Source organism: Hyperolius riggenbachi, chromosome 1 (genome assembly GCF_040937935.1).
Source record: "Hyperolius riggenbachi isolate aHypRig1 chromosome 1, aHypRig1.pri, whole genome shotgun sequence".
NCBI classification, from domain to species: domain Eukaryota; kingdom Metazoa; phylum Chordata; class Amphibia; order Anura; family Hyperoliidae; genus Hyperolius; species Hyperolius riggenbachi.
The window spans coordinates 342837184-342853247 of NC_090646.1; the positions used below are offsets into that span (position 1 = coordinate 342837184).

Here is a 16064-nt window from a genome sequence, read left to right on the forward strand (position 1 = left end):
TGAGAGGGATGGACAATCACAAAAACAAGCACACTGGATATGACAGAATAACCAATCTCCTCCATGTCTCTATCAGTCCCACACCTACCACTTCCTGTTCCTTCTTTTTGGTCTGGCTGATTAAAAAAAAACATATTTATGAAAATACCTCTTGGTGACTAGAAAATCACCAAGAGGTATTTTATTGGTAAAACTAACATTAAATCTACAGTTTTGTACATCCTGAGAAAGAAAGCAGAACATCCATGGAAGACAACAGTGGTGGATGATCACAGAATATTTTCCATGGTGAAGAGAACTCCTTTTACAACAGCCAACCAAGTGAACAACACTCTTCAGGAGGTAGGCGTATCGATATCCAAGTGTTCCATAAAGAGAAGACACAGAACATTTATATCACGCTTTTTCTGCTAAAGGACTCAAAGCAGCAGAGCTGCAGCCACTAGGATGCACTCTATAGGCAGTAGCAGTGCTAGCAAGTCTTGCCCAAGGTCTCCTACTGAATGGGTGCTGGCTTATTGAACAGGCATAGCCAAGATTCGAACCCAGGTTACCTGTGTCAGAGGCAGAGCCCTTAACCATTACACTATCCAGCCACTCTAGAATAATGCATGAAAGTAAATACAGAGGGTGCACTTCAAGGTGCAAGCCACTCATAAACCTCCAGAATAGAAATTCTAGGAGGTCGGGTAGATGAATTTCAGGTTTAGATACTTGGGTACCGGTGAGAAAAGGAGCCAAAAATAGCACCAGGAGCGCCAACAGTGTAATACCAGTATTTCTTGGAAATAGAAAATGTAAAGAAATAACTACTCACAAATGTGGCTTGCTATTGGCAACCACAATTTGGGGCATGTGGAGAAAGACCTTCTCCATGCGGATGTGATGACTCAGTTGGGTCAACTTGGGTCAAGCCCCAGAAAAAAACAAAGGCCCACTGAATGTAGACGCAACGGGTAAGCCCTAGCACAGTGGAGGAGACAAAGCAAGATGGGAGGAGGTGCCCCAATTGTGATAAAATATGTAGTGAATGGAGTTAAGTAATAGAAACAGTCTAACCTCGTGATACGAGTTTAAGATTTTTATTGTTAGACACCATCTTTTTATTTTTTTATTTAATTCCTATTACTTACCTCCACTCACTGCATATTGTATCCAGGGGCGTAACAATAGACCCTGCAGCGCCTGCGCCCGCGGGGGGGCCCGGCCCCCCCCTGGGGCCCGCTCGGGGCCGTTTTTTGGGGGCTGGAGGGGTGGCAGCATGAGGGGAAAGCCTTGCCCACAGTCGGCGGGGAGAGGGGAAGTTCCCCCCTCTCCCTCACCTCGGGGCTCTCCCCTCTGCGCCCCCCTCCAGCTAGTGAATGTGTGTGGGCAGCGGGCAGCAGCGGCGGCGGGATACATACCTTCTTCCTTGCGTTCCATCGCCGCCTTCTCGCTCTAGCGGCTGACGTCACTTCCGGAAGTGACGTCAGCCGCTAGAGCGAGAAGGCGGCGATGGAACGCAAGGAAGAAGGTATGTATCCCGCCGCCGCTGCTGCCCGCTGCCCACACACATTCACTAGCTGGAGGGGGGCGCAGAGGGGAGAGCCCCGAGGTGAGGGAGAGGGGGGAACTTCCCCTCTCCCCGCCGACTGTGGGCAAGGCTTTCCCCTCATGCTGCCACCCCTCCAGCCCCCGAAAACCGGCCACGAGCGGGCCCCGGGGGGGGGGGGGGGCCCGCTCTCAAATTCTGCAGGGGGATTTTCAGGTGTCTGCTGCCCACATTGCGATTTTCAGGTGTCTGCTGCCCACATTACGATTTTCAGGCGTCTGCTGCCCACATTACGATTTTCAGGTGCCTGCTGCCCACATTATGATTTTCTGGTGTCTGCTGCCCACATTGCGATTTTCTGGTGTCTGCTGCCCACATTACGATTTTCTGGTGTCTGCTGCCCACATTGCGATTTTCTGGTGTCTGCTGCCCACATTGCGATTTTCTGGTGTCTGCTGCCCACATTACGATTTTCTGGTGTCTGCTGCCCACATTGCGATTTTCAGGTGTCTGCTGCCCACATTACGATTTTCTGGTCACTACTGCCCACATTGCGATTTTCAGGTGTCTGCTGCCCACATTATGATTTTCAGGTGTCTGCTGCCCACATTACGATTTTCAGGTGTCTGCTGCCCACATTACGATTTTCAGGTGTCTGCTGCCAACATTGTGATTTTCAGGTGTCTGCTGCCCACATTACGATTTTCAGGTGTCTGCTGCCCACATTGCGATTTTCAGGTGTCTGCTGCCCACATTGCGATTTTCTGGTGTCTGCTGCCCACATTGCGATTTTCTGGTGTCTGCTGCCCACATTACGATTTTCTGGTCACTGCTGCCCACATTGCGATTTTCTGGTGACTGCTGCCCAAATTAGGATTTTCTGGTGTCTGCTGCCCACATTACGATTTTCTGGTCACTGCTGCCCACATTGCGATTTTCTGGTGTCTGCTGCCCACATTACGATTTTCAGGTGTCTGCTGCCCACATTGCGATTTTCAGGTGTCTGCTGCCCACATTACGATTTTCAGGTGCCTGCTGCCCACATTACGATTTTCAGGTGTCTGCTGCCCACATTACGATTTTCAGGTGTCTGCTGCCCACATTACGATTTTCAGGTGTCTGCTGCCCATATTATGATTTTCTGGTGTCTGCTGCCCACATTACGATTTTCAGGTGTCTGCTGCCCACATTGCGATTTTCTGGTGTCTGCTGCCCACATTACGATTTTCTGGTGTATGCTGCCCACATTAGGATTTTCTGGTGTCTGCTGCCCACATTGCGATTTTCTGGTGTCTGCTGCCCACATTACGATTTTCTGGTGTCTGCTGCCCACATTGCGATTTTCAGGTGTCTGCTGCCCACATTACGATTTTCTGGTCACTACTGCCCACATTGCGATTTTCAGGTGTCTGCTGCCCACATTATGATTTTCAGGTGTCTGCTGCCCACATTACGATTTTCAGGTGTCTGCTGCCCACATTACGATTTTCAGGTGTCTGCTGCCAACATTGTGATTTTCAGGTGTCTGCTGCCCACATTACGATTTTCAGGTGTCTGCTGCCCACATTGCGATTTTCAGGTGTCTGCTGCCCACATTGCGATTTTCTGGTGTCTGCTGCCCACATTGCGATTTTCTGGTGTCTGCTGCCCACATTACGATTTTCTGGTCACTGCTGCCCACATTGCGATTTTCTGGTGACTGCTGCCCACATTAGGATTTTCTGGTGTCTGCTGCCCACATTACGATTTTCTGGTCACTGCTGCCCACATTGCGATTTTCTGGTGTCTGCTGCCCACATTACGATTTTCAGGTGTCTGCTGCCCACATTGCGATTTTCAGGTGTCTGCTGCCCACATTACGATTTTCAGGTGCCTGCTGCCCACATTACGATTTTCAGGTGTCTGCTGCCCACATTACGATTTTCAGGTGTCTGCTGCCCACATTACGATTTTCAGGTGTCTGCTGCCCATATTATGATTTTCTGGTGTCTGCTGCCCACATTACGATTTTCAGGTGTCTGCTGCCCACATTGCGATTTTCTGGTGTCTGCTGCCCACATTACGATTTTCTGGTGTATGCTGCCCACATTAGGATTTTCTGGTGACTGCTGCCCACATTGCGATTTTCTGGTGACTGTTGCCCACATTGCGATTTTCTGGTGACTGCTGCCCACATTGCGATTTTCTGGTGACTGCTGCCCACATAAGGATTTTCTGGTGAATGCTGCCCACATTAGGATTTTCTGGTGTGTGCTGCCCACATTATGATATTCTGGTGACTGACTGCTGCCCACATTAGGATTTTCTGGTGACTGCTGCCCACATTACGATATTCTGGTGACTGCTGCCCACATTAGGATTTTCTGGTGACTGATGCCCACATTGCGATTTTCTGGTGACTGATGCCCACATTGCGATTTTCTGGTGACTGCTGCCCACATGGCGATTTTCTGGTGACTGCTGCCCACATGGCGATTTTCTGGTGACTGCTGCCCACATTGCGATTTTCTGGTGAACTCTGCCCACATTACGATTTTCTGTCCCACATTACGATATTCTGGTGAACGCTGCCCACATTACGATTGTCTGGTGAATGCTGTCCACGTTACAATTTTCTGGTGACTGCTGCTCACGTTACGATTTTCTGGTGACTGGTGCCCACATTACGATTTTCTGGTGAACTCTGCCCACATTATGATTTTCTGGTGAACTCTGCCCACATTATGATTTTCTGGTGAACGCTGCCCACATTACGATTGTCTGGTGAATGCTGTCCACGTTACAATTTTCTGGTGACTGGTGCCCACATTACGATTTTCTGGTGAACTCTGCCCACATTATGATTTTCTAAAGGCCCACATTATGATTTTCTGGTGAACTCTGCCCACATTACGATTTTCTGGCCCACATTACGATTGTCTGGTAAAATGCTGCCCACTTTACAATTAATTTACAGTGAAACGCTGCCCCATTACGATTATTTGGCACCTATGGGGGGGGGGGCCCATCCAAATATTCGCAGGGGGGGCCAGTGATTTCTAGTTACGCCCCTGATTGTATCACAATTGGGGTGCCTCCTCTCCTCTTGCTCAAGAACAAATAGACTAGATTGGACTTTGCTAAAGAACATTAGTTAAATTAGTTGGGGGGCGTTTGATGATACAAATGGACAAAGTCCAAAAACAACAAGCCAAAGCAACCCAGGAGTTTATTAAAGCAAAGAAGTGGAAATTCTTGAATGGACAGTTCACTTGATCTTAACCCAATTGAGCATGCATTTCACTTGTTGAAGACTAAACTTCAGACAGATAGGCCCACAAGCAAACAGCAACTGAAAGTTGCTGAAGTAAAGGCCCGGGAGAGCATTAAAAAGGAGGAAACCCAGCATATGGCGATGTGCATGAGTTCAATACTTCAGTATGGCATTGCCAGCAAAGGGTTTTCTACCACGTATCAGAAATGACCATTTCATTTCCAGTTATTTCATATGTCCAATTGTTTTTGAGCCCCTGAAATGTGTTAAAAAATGCTTTATTTGCCTCACATTTTTATGCAATCATTTGTTTTAATTAAAGCTGAAAGTCTGCACTTCAACTACATCTGAGTTGTTTCATGAAAAATTCATTGTCGTAATGTACTGAACAAAAATTTTAAAAAAGTTCTCTCTATCTAAATATTTATGGACCTAACTGTATGATATCAATATTGCATATATGTACTATAGAACAGACAACTTTTGGAGTTCTTCCTTAAAGGATACATCTGGGAAATCATTACAAATCAGAATTACTTACCTGGGGCTTCCTCCAGCACCTGGAATCCTATGTGTCCCTCACTGCAGCTCCGCGCCAGTCTCCTGGGGTCCCCTCTGTAGCAGCAGCAGAGGCTGGGAGCTTTCTGCACAGATGCAGTACTACCACTCGCGCATGGGCATTGGCCACCGACCTCACTGGGTTGGCGGCTACTATGGAGGGGATCCCGGGAGACCGGCTTGGAGCGGAGCTGTGGCGAGGGACACTTAGGCTTCCAGGGGCTGGAGGAAGTCCCAAGTAAGTAAATCTGATTTTTATAAATTTAACAGATGCATCCTTTAAGGAAGAATTCAAAAATAGTTTGTTCTAAAGTACATATACAGTGGTGTGAAAAACTATTTGTCCCCTTCCTGATTTCTTATTCTTTTGCATGTTTGTCACACTTAAATGTTTTTGCTCATCAAAAACCATTAACTATTAGTCACAGATAACATAATTGAACATAAAATGCAGTTTTAAATGATGGTTTTTATTATTTAGTGAGAAAAAAGCTCAAAACCTACATGGCCCTGTGTGAAAAAGAAATTGCCCCCTGAACCTAATAACTGGTTGGGCCACCCTTAGCAGCAATAACTGCAATCAAGCGTTTGCGATAACTTGCAACAAGTCTTTTACAGCGTTCTGGATGAATTTTGGCCCACTCATCTTTGCAGAATTGTTGTAATTCAGCTTTATTTGAGGGTTTTCTAGCATGAACCGCCTTTTTAAGGTCATGCCACAACATCTCAATAGGATTCAGGTCAGGACTTTGACTAGGCCACTCCAAAGTCTTCATTTTGTTTTTCTTCAGCCATTCAGAGGTGGATTTGCTGGTGTGTTTTGGGTCATTGTCCTGCTGCAGCAACCAAGATTGCTTCAGCTTGAGTTGACGAACAGATGGCCGGACATTCTCCTTCAGGATTTTTTGGTAGACAGTAGAATTCATGGTTCCATCTATCACAGCAAGCCTTCCAGGTCCTGAAGCAGCAAAACAACCCCAGACCATTACACTACCACCACCATATTTTACTGTTGGTATGATGTTCTTTTGCTGAAATGCTGTGTTACTGCTACGCTAGATGTAACGGGACACGCACCTTCCAAAAAGTTCAACTTTTGTCTCGTTGGTCCACAAGGTATTTCCCTAAAAGTCTTGGCAATCATTGAGATGTTTTTTAGCAAAATTGAGACGAGCCTTAATGTTCTTTTTGCTTAAAAGTGGTTTGCGCCTTGGATATCTACCATGCAGGCCGTTTTTGCCCAGTCTCTTTCTTGCGGTGGAGTCGTGAACACTGACCTTAATTGAGGCAAGTGAGGCCTGCAGTTCTTTAGATGTTGTCCTGGGGTCTTTTGTGGCCTCTCGGATGAGTTTTCTCTGCACTCTTGGGGTAATATTGGTCGTCTGGCCACTCCTGGGAAGGTTCATCACTGTTCCATGTTTTTGCCATTTGTGGATAATGGCTCTAACTGTGGTTCGCTGGAGTCCCAAAGCTTTAGAAATGGCTTTATAACCTTTATCAAACTGATAGATCTCAATTACAGTACTTTTGTTCTCATTTGTTCCTGAATTTCTTGGGATCTTGGCATGTCTAGCTTTTGAGGTGCTTTTGGTCTACTTCTCTGTGTCAGATAGCTCCTATTTAAGTGATTTCTTGAGTGAAACCGGTGTGGCAGTAATCAGGCCTGGGGGTGACTACAGAAATTGAACTCAGGTGTAAACCACAGTTAAGTGATTTTTGTTAACAAGGGGGGCAATCACTTTTTCACACAGGGCCATGTAGATTTGGAGTTTTTTTTCTCACTAAATAATAAAAACCATCATTTAAAACTGCATTTTGTGTTCAATTATGTTATCTTTGACTAATAGTTAATGGTTTTTGATGAGCAGAAACATTTAAGTGTGACGAACATGCAAAAGAATAAGAAATCAGGAAGGGGGCAAATAGTTTTTCACACCACTGTATGCAATATAGATATCATACAGTTAGGTCCATAAATATTAGACAGAGACAATTTTTTTTCTAACTTAAAAGAAACCGAGGTGGGTTTCTGACATCAATATTAGGACACAGAGGCACATTCTGCATACAATCACCAGCCTCGGTGTCCTTACAGTGTGCCCCCTGTTTCCCCTCATGCTCTGCTGTCCCCCAATATAAAAACCGCCAGGCTAGCGACACGCAGATTGTTGCTAGTCGGCTGTTTACCTTTTGGCTGCCATTTACCGCTGCTCCCCCGCCTTCTCTATAGAGCAGCTTCCCGCCTGTGTCCCTACCCTCCCTGCCTCTGTATTGGGGGAAGCTTACGGAGGCGGGTAAGGAAGGGACGCAGGCCGGGAGCCGCGCTATACAGGAGGCGGGGGAGTGGCGCTGAGTGGCAGCCAAAAGGTAAACAGCTGACTAGCGACAATCTGTGTGTCGCTAGCCTGGCAGTTTTTATATTGGGGGACAGCAGAGCATGGGGGGAGCCTGGGGGCATACTGTATGGACACCGAGGCTGGGCATTGTATGCAGAATGTACCTCTATGTCTTAATATTGATGTCAGAAACCCATCTCTGGTTCTCTTTAAAGCTTTCTTTCATAAGGTGATTCTACATTGATTTTGCACAAAATTCACATTCTAAAAAAGTAAAGTAGATCTCCATCAGCAATCCATGAAAATAAAGAAGATATTTGAATCTGGGACAGCACAAGTTCACTGGGGGGGAAGATGGGTGGTCTTGGTGATGGATGTGATATTTTATAAATACAGCAAATGCACCTGAAAATGTCATTTAACTTGAATACCTAATTTAGGTATTGGTCAACATTTTTTAGGCATGAAAGTTTGAAAATTAAGAATGTAAATGTGATTTTTTTTTTAAAACATAAATATGGTCAAAGCTGTATGTTTGGTCATTCCAGTATTTGTCTGTATATAAGAAAAGCCATGATTAATTCATCTACAGTATAATCTTGATTTAGTAAACTCTAATATGGTAAAATGTCAGCGATGGAAGTGAAGCTAGCAGAAATCCATGAAAGAATAACTCAAGCCAACAGAGCATACTTTGCCCTATCTCACATCTTTCATTCTCAGGATATCCAAAGGAACTACAAAATCCGGGTATAAAAGACCATAATCAGGCCTATACTTACCTACGGGTGTGAAACATGTATACTTACTCAAAACCTAGCAAGCAAAATGGATGCTTTTGAAAGGAAGATATTACGAAAAGTCTATGGCCCCACCCATGAGAATGGTGTATGGAGAATTAAATACAACTATGAGCTATTTAAACTATATAAAGATCTCCCACTATCAGACCATATTAGGATGCAACGGTTGAGATGGGCAGGACATGTGGTTAGAATGGATGACCATAGGATCACAAAAAGAATCTTTACAAGGAGCATGGATGGTCGAAGAACAACTGGAAGACCAGAAAGAGATGGGCAGATGAAGTTGACAAAAATGCCAAATAACTGCTTAAGATATGCAACTGGAAACAGGCAGCAATAGACCGAGATGGATAGGGCAGAAAACTGAAGGAGGCCAAGGCTCGAATTGGGCTGTAGCGCCATCAGAGGAGGAGGAATTAAAAGTAATTCCCTCTGTCAGAGTATGTGGAGGAATGTCTGGTCAGTTAAGGAATTTATGAGTGGTCAGGGCCAGGCCAAGGCAAGAGAGCTCCAGCTTCAGGGCGCAGTGTAGGAGGGGGTGCACAACTCACTCAGCTATCATTCCCCTTTTGTGCTTGCAGCAGAGAGAAATAAGAAAAGGGGATACATGGCAGTGTGACTGCAAGCCAGATAACTAGAGAGTAAGGTGTTGGGGGCCGTGGGGTGCCTCTTAGTCTGATAGCAATCAGTGTGTGACGGCTGGGGTGGGAGGGATGGAGGGGCGCACTTTGGTGTCTCAGCCTTGGGCGCTGGAGGACCTTGTCCCGGCTCTGGTCTGATTTCTAGCCCCTGCACTCTCCTTGTTATCAGTATCCCTTGAAGTAGATCGAAGGATATGAGATGGTTCTGATCTCGGTTTTATTGACCTTCCTCTTGGGAATAATAAGCCAACAACCATTTCCCTCAAGCAGAAGTTTTGGGCTGAAAGAGAAAGATTGGTTTCTTAAAACTACGACTTAAAGGGCACACCAAATCATTCTTTGTGTGCTCGATTTTTCGTGTGTTTGTGCGATGGCGCCAGTGAATTCGTGACAGACATTCTCAATAAAATGTAGCTTCTAAAGTGCTGAATATCAAAGACTTGAAAATCCCCATTAGGATCCTTTTCCACTATTTGCGTTTTGCATTGGAAAAGGGCCTTTTAAGCATTACCAAGAAGCTAAAAAGGAAGCTTTGCGTTTAATTCAAAGCTATATTCCATGCAAACTGTTATATATTGAAAAACGGTATGTATGAAATTACTTATATGACAACATTAAGTAAAATTAATGAAAAATTAGCCATGCCCAACAGCCACCTAATAAGGCAAACCAATGATTAGTCCCTGAATGGAAATCAGTTAGGAAGTAACAACTGATGCATCACATAGCAACATAAACACTGAGTCACATTTCAGCAGAAACAAAATCCTTGGCACTTTTGGTCTCATAGATTTGTACTACCAAGACTCAATGCAGTAAAGATGATCAAATCTGCTGGAAAAGTCAACCAGTGACTGACAGCACTGTGGTTCTTTTCTCTACCTTTATGAGAAAGGTTGTGCAAGGAATTCCAGCAGACAGGGAATTAGCCAGATACAAATCTGCATAAAATGTCTTTTGAATAAATATTTAACTGGATCAAATGGAATATATATTGATATTAATATTGCCATTGTATATATCCATCTAACCAATAAATATTTTCTGTTAAGGTATGTTGGATCCTTTTGTATAACACAGCAAGCTTACCATCAGCTAGTACCACATCCCTTAGTTTTTCCAGGCGCTCTGCAAATCTAGCTACATCTCCAAGCAGCTGTGAAATGTCCTCCACGTCAATGAAGAATCCTTCTCCACTCTCAGGAGGACTTGGCACACCTGGTGGCTTGTTGGTCTTGCTCCTAGCAGAGGACAAGGGAATCCCAGCAGCACTGGCATGGCGACTGAGGCTTGTTGGCCTCTTCAAGGTCCCAGTAGAGGCAGGATTGCTGTTGGCTGGTGGGGTAGGGATCGCGTCAGCAGAAGACTCACTAGAATCCTTTCGTAATGACTCCTGAACACAAAATCATGATGAACCAAGATTATTCTTTACTATAACAACTATTTTAAATAAATGATACTGGAATGCTGAGAATGGACATACAAAGTGGTACGAACTATCATCTCATGTAAATCAATGTTCTGCACTATTTGCTTTCCTTAATGAGTTAAATACATATACATTTATACTGAATGTATGGAATGGCAACAGACCTGTGTGAATGAGTGTTTCACTCAGTTTATGTATCTTCATGTAACAATGTAAATTGCTTGAGAATCACATGATTCTGTGCTATCGAACCATAGCTCAGCCATCTTGAGGATTGTATAGGTTTGGTCAGTGGCACAGCCTATTTTTGGCCAAGAGGGAGTGTGCAAATTGTTGTGAGAAAAAAATTCCTGACCATTACACAGGGGCACACACACAGCATGGAGGGCAGTTTGGACTCTCCCACATAGGGAGATAGATTGTTGAATTATATCAATGTAGGACATGCTATATCATGTGACCACTCTTTTCAAATAAAAGTTGAAGTAGCTATAGCCTATAGGCCACACATTACAAGGTGACATTTGAAAGAAAAAAAAAACACTCATAGTGAGTTATGTGTGATGCCTTTTCTTTTGAACCTGGTGTGTCCCCTTCAAGCACACTTGTGCCCATATGCAATTCACTTTTTCTCCTGGGTTTTCTCCTAGGTGATATTTTTACAACTTGTCATAAAATGCCCTTTAAGCCACCAGTGAGCAAGACAATAATTAAAATAAATTTGATAGCACTTTTTCACCAACTTTGGGACACTTTTTCAATTGTAAAATGCTGAAAAGTTAGTTTAAATAGAAGATGAAAATTATCTCCTTGGAGAAAAAGTGAATTGCATATGTGGGTCTTGAAGTGAGAGGGATACGGAGGGTGCCATATTCCTTTCCTTTTAAACAATGCAAATTGCCTGGCTGTCCTGCTGATCCTCTGCCTCCAATACTTTTAGGCATAAACCCTGAACAAGCATGTAGATCAGATGTTCCTGACTGAAGTCTGACTAGATTAGCGCATGCTTGTTTCAGGTGTGCTACTACTGCAGCCAAAAAGATCAGCAGGATGCCAGGAAACTGGTATTGTTTAAAAGGAAACAAATATGGCAGTTTTCATATCCCTTTCAGTTCAGGGGTACTTTAAAGATACAAATATAGAAGGATCCTCATGTTCCATATCCTGTAACATAAAGAATATACCCTCCGTGGCACAGAAGCAATTGTCATTTGTGTTGACATATGCAATAAAACGTAAGACTGCATTGCAATAACGGTGTGCTGACAGGACTTCATTACTACTATTGACTTGTGGGTGACGTGGCTTAACACCCAGGTCTAGCACTCAATACACGGGTAAGGTGTGCCACTCCAGAACCTTTTGTGCATGAACTGTAATATACAATAGTCGGGACTACAAAAGAACACAGACCCCCTGCTCTTTTGGTCATGATCAGATTATGGAACAGAATATTTTAACAAAAAAAGCTAACGTCTGTACAGTCATTATTGCAGCAGTGCTGTTTTCTCCCCTTAGAGAAGCGATCGATTTGGGTAAAAAGTAGTCTGTAAAATCAGACTCAGATTTTATAGAAAAATACCTTCAAAAGAACCTAAGCCGCGCAGGAGGATATCTCAGGCCCTGCTGGGGCGATTTACAAATTTTTTTTTTTGCTACACGCAGCTAGCACTTTGCTAGCTGTGTGTGCACTCCGATCGCCGCCGCTACCCGCCGATTCGCCGCCCCCCAGACCCCATGCGCTGCCTGGCCAATCAGTGCCAGGCAGAGCTGAGGGGTGGATCGGGACTCCCTTTGACGTCGATGACGACGGGGGAAGCCCTAATGGAAATCCTGTTCAGAACGGGATTTCTGGACGGGCTTGATCACCGGAGGCGGTCGAAGAGGGTGGGGGGATGCCGCTGCACAGCGGCTATCATGTAGCGAGCCCTAGGCTCGCTACATGATTTAAAAAAAAACAAAAAACTGATGCGCTGCCCTCTGGCGGTTTTTAATAGACCGCCAGGAGGGTTAAAAATATATATCAGAGTCCAACTAATGGGTTTTAATGGAGCCAGGTATCACATTTATTCTTGTATAATCTAGAATTCAAACAAACTGTAGAGTAACATTCAGATTGCACATGCAGAGTTTCCAACAACACTTCTTTAAAAAGCTTAGCAGTAATGGAGTGCCTTTGCTGTCCCCATAACAACATGTGTTGCCTTTGCCCTTCCTGTCCTCCATAAGAATAAGGTGCTTTTGCAGCATATGTTGGAAAAGTGTGTTGAACAACTGAATTAAGTCCATGGCAGGCTAGATTACCTAATCCTTAGGCACCTCATGCTGTTCGTTATCTTTAGGGTCACTTCCGTTCCCTGTCCTCTTCCATCCACAACCTTCTGGAAGTTATTCCTGAGCAGCAAATTATTATTCTGAAGTGTGCAAGTTCCAAACCGCACATGCGCAGTGAAAGAAAGCGCTCATACAAGCTTGCCTCCTTTTGCTGTGCACATGAGGTTCAGAACGCCCACATGCTAAGTCGTGAATTGCTACTCACTGCTGGGGGAAACTATTGATGGAGGAAGGGACCCCAAAGACAACAAACAGAATGATGAGTCTCAGAATTAAGTCACCTAGCCCACCATTAGCTTAATTTAGTTGTTTTTCCCGCGCTTCAGTACTTTCAGGTCATACACTAATACGGCCTTTCTCAAACTTTTTAGCCTGCTAGAATCTTTCAAATAGTTTTTAGATCTCAGAGAACCGCTGTATAAAAGATATGCATTAGTGGGTGGAGAGGATATTTATTTTGCAGGAGCTATGGTCCTTAAATGTGGGAGGGGTAAACCATTCTTTCTTAGCCCCCATCTTTTTTACTGTGCACCTGCTTCATGCCCTCCATTGCAGGGCTCCTTATTATAGTGTCCTGCATTATAATGCTTCTTATTATAGCTTACTCAGCGATAGTGTTTTCTATTATTCTGCCGCTCATTATACTGCCTCAGAACCATAGAGTTGGTTTTTTTTATCAGAGATTTTTAAAGAGATGCAAAAAAATCTGAAGCTTGCAATGGAATCAATCAAAATAACTCCATGCTGATTTGGTCCAATTTTAAGCTACATACACTTTGCATGAAATGTTATTGCAGGCCAAGGCCAGAAGTATTTGCATCTCATTCACCAGCTCTGCTTTTAATAATTGTGCTACTTATTATAGTGTCACCTATTATAGTGCTCTTTTCCCCCACCTCCCCCATTAAAATACTGCCTATTATTGTTACCCCCTAATTCTAGTGTTTCTAATGTTAGTGCCCCTCATTAATGTGCAGCCTTCCCTTGCATTGATTGGCATCAGCACATCAATTATAGCTACTTGCCTGATTTCTCTATTTCCCCTAATAGTGTATGGCCACCTTTGGATTACGTTAGGGACATTAGATTAGGACTATATTCTCATTCTCTCATATTCTCATTCGGCATCTGTTATGGTAAGAACTATGTCATGCAGGATTCCTTCTCCCTGTGGAAAGATTTCCTGCAACTAATGTGAGAAAATGAGAGGAAATCACCCCAGCAGGGATATAAACAGCAATAAAAGCCTGTTTTAAAGTAAGCCCGCTCCCCCCCCCCCAACAAATAAATAAATATATTTTGGTAGTCAGTGATAAGTATGCCTCTGACTAACTGCTATGACATGCTGAGAAGGAATGGTTGTCATCCATGGGTTAAGTTAGAAAAACAAAAAACAGTTATAATTAGGTGGTGTTGTGTTCTTTAAACGATGCTAACTGAAAGTAATAAGTTACTGTGCATTGACCTACTCTAAAGGGCTGAGAACTCATAATTGTACATGATACCCAGCTCATTGTCAGCTACCATGAAGGTTAGCAGAATTTGTACACAGTTTGTACACAGCTGCACTACTTTGTGGTGCCTAATGTGACGTTTACACTGTGAACATGTAGAGTCCCTCAATATCTGTGTCAACTATCGTTGTGAGGGAAAGTTGGGCCCTTTTTCGCAGCTCAGTAATATGTATTTGAGATTTACCCCATAATCATCACTTGGCATATAGTCATGTCATGTGGCTGTGTGTGTCAAAAGGGTAGAACGGAAACAATGCTAGGCACAGAACATCATTAAAAGCTGCCATAAATGAGCATTGAATTACCTGAAAAAGTAACAAAAATGTACAGTGCAAGGCTGCTAAACTAATGGTGTTTAATGTATGGGAAAAATTATGCTACAAGTGGTCCCCTACTTACAAGCAAGTTCCTTTCCTGTTTGTAAGTTAAATTTGTTTGTAAGTTGAGTCCTCTGTTAAACATGGTGAAACGTGGATAAGCAATTCACTTTTGGACAACTCTGGATTTAGACATATAGTATAAACAATGTTTTTTGGTTGTTGTCAATGAGCTTTCAAAATGTTTTCAACCATTTATAACAGGTTATTGAATAAGGTAACACTTAATAGGTAAAATATGCAATAAAAAATAAGCCGTTTTCGTAAAAAAAAAAGAAGTAATAAACGTATTGTACGTTGTGTACATGACAAGACAACTTTGTTTGTATCTCTGAAACGTTGTAGTCGAGACGTTTGTAAGTAGGAGACCACCTGTGTAGCTGTGTGTGATATATATATATATACACACACACACACACACACACACACACACACACACACACACATTAAAAATGAGTATGTATAAATGTATAATGTATGTTTAAATAAATACGGTAAGTATATATATATATATTTATATATATATGTATATATATATGTATATATATATATATATATATATATATATATGTATGTATATGTATATATATATATATATATATATATATATATATATATATATATATATATATATATATATATATATATATATATATATACACACACACACACACACACACGCCTAGATGGTATAGAAACTTAACAGTGTTCTGTGTTGCAGTGTTCAGGAAGACTCACGCTTTGTGGTGCTGGGCTTCCTGATCTGCTTTTCTTTGATAAGGACGGCGTTTTCATCAACTCCCGCTTCTTCCTTGAAAACATCCTGAGTAAAGGCTTTTTATGGTCTTGTGGCCACCGATAATGACACCTTGCCAGTGCACCTTTCCAGAATTGGTGATACACTCACCCCCTACTACCCCACCTGGGGGGCAGATTTTAGGGGTACTCAGAAACAAATGGTGTATACCCAACACTACTGCTGTCAGATGCCATGTGATGTCAAGAAGTTTGCTCATTGGGTGATTACTCTCCCAAAACTGACACAGACAGGAAGAGGTAAAGGGAGTTAACACTTTGAGTGCTGGGACCACAGCAGCATCCTGTCCCCTCCCAGGGCTTTGTGTGCATGTCATATATCAGAGTAAAGACTTACAGTGTGTGCGTTTGAGAAGAACAATAGAGGAAGTTATAGGGAGAGGCTGTATGAAGTAACAGAAGGGTTTTTTTTTTTACTTTTGGTCATGAACAAAAGCAGTAGCAGTGAAAACATGAGACATTTGACGGG

General features: G+C 43.2%; 1 protein-coding gene across 2 annotated transcripts in view; it reads right to left on the reverse strand.

Moving 5' to 3' along the window:
• Positions 1-15783, reverse strand: part of ARHGAP45 (Rho GTPase activating protein 45) — a 113199-nt gene extending 97416 nt beyond the window's left edge. For both annotated transcript variants that reach the window (XM_068234023.1, XM_068234022.1), the window contains exons 1-2: positions 15518-15783; positions 10215-10518 (exon numbers count right to left, since the gene is read on the reverse strand). In XM_068234023.1, the coding sequence (XP_068090124.1) occupies positions 10215-10518; positions 15518-15601 (388 nt within the window). In that variant the 5' untranslated portion in view covers positions 15602-15783. The remainder of the gene's footprint in view (positions 1-10214; positions 10519-15517) is intronic.
• Between the last annotated feature and the right edge of the window lie 281 nt (positions 15784-16064).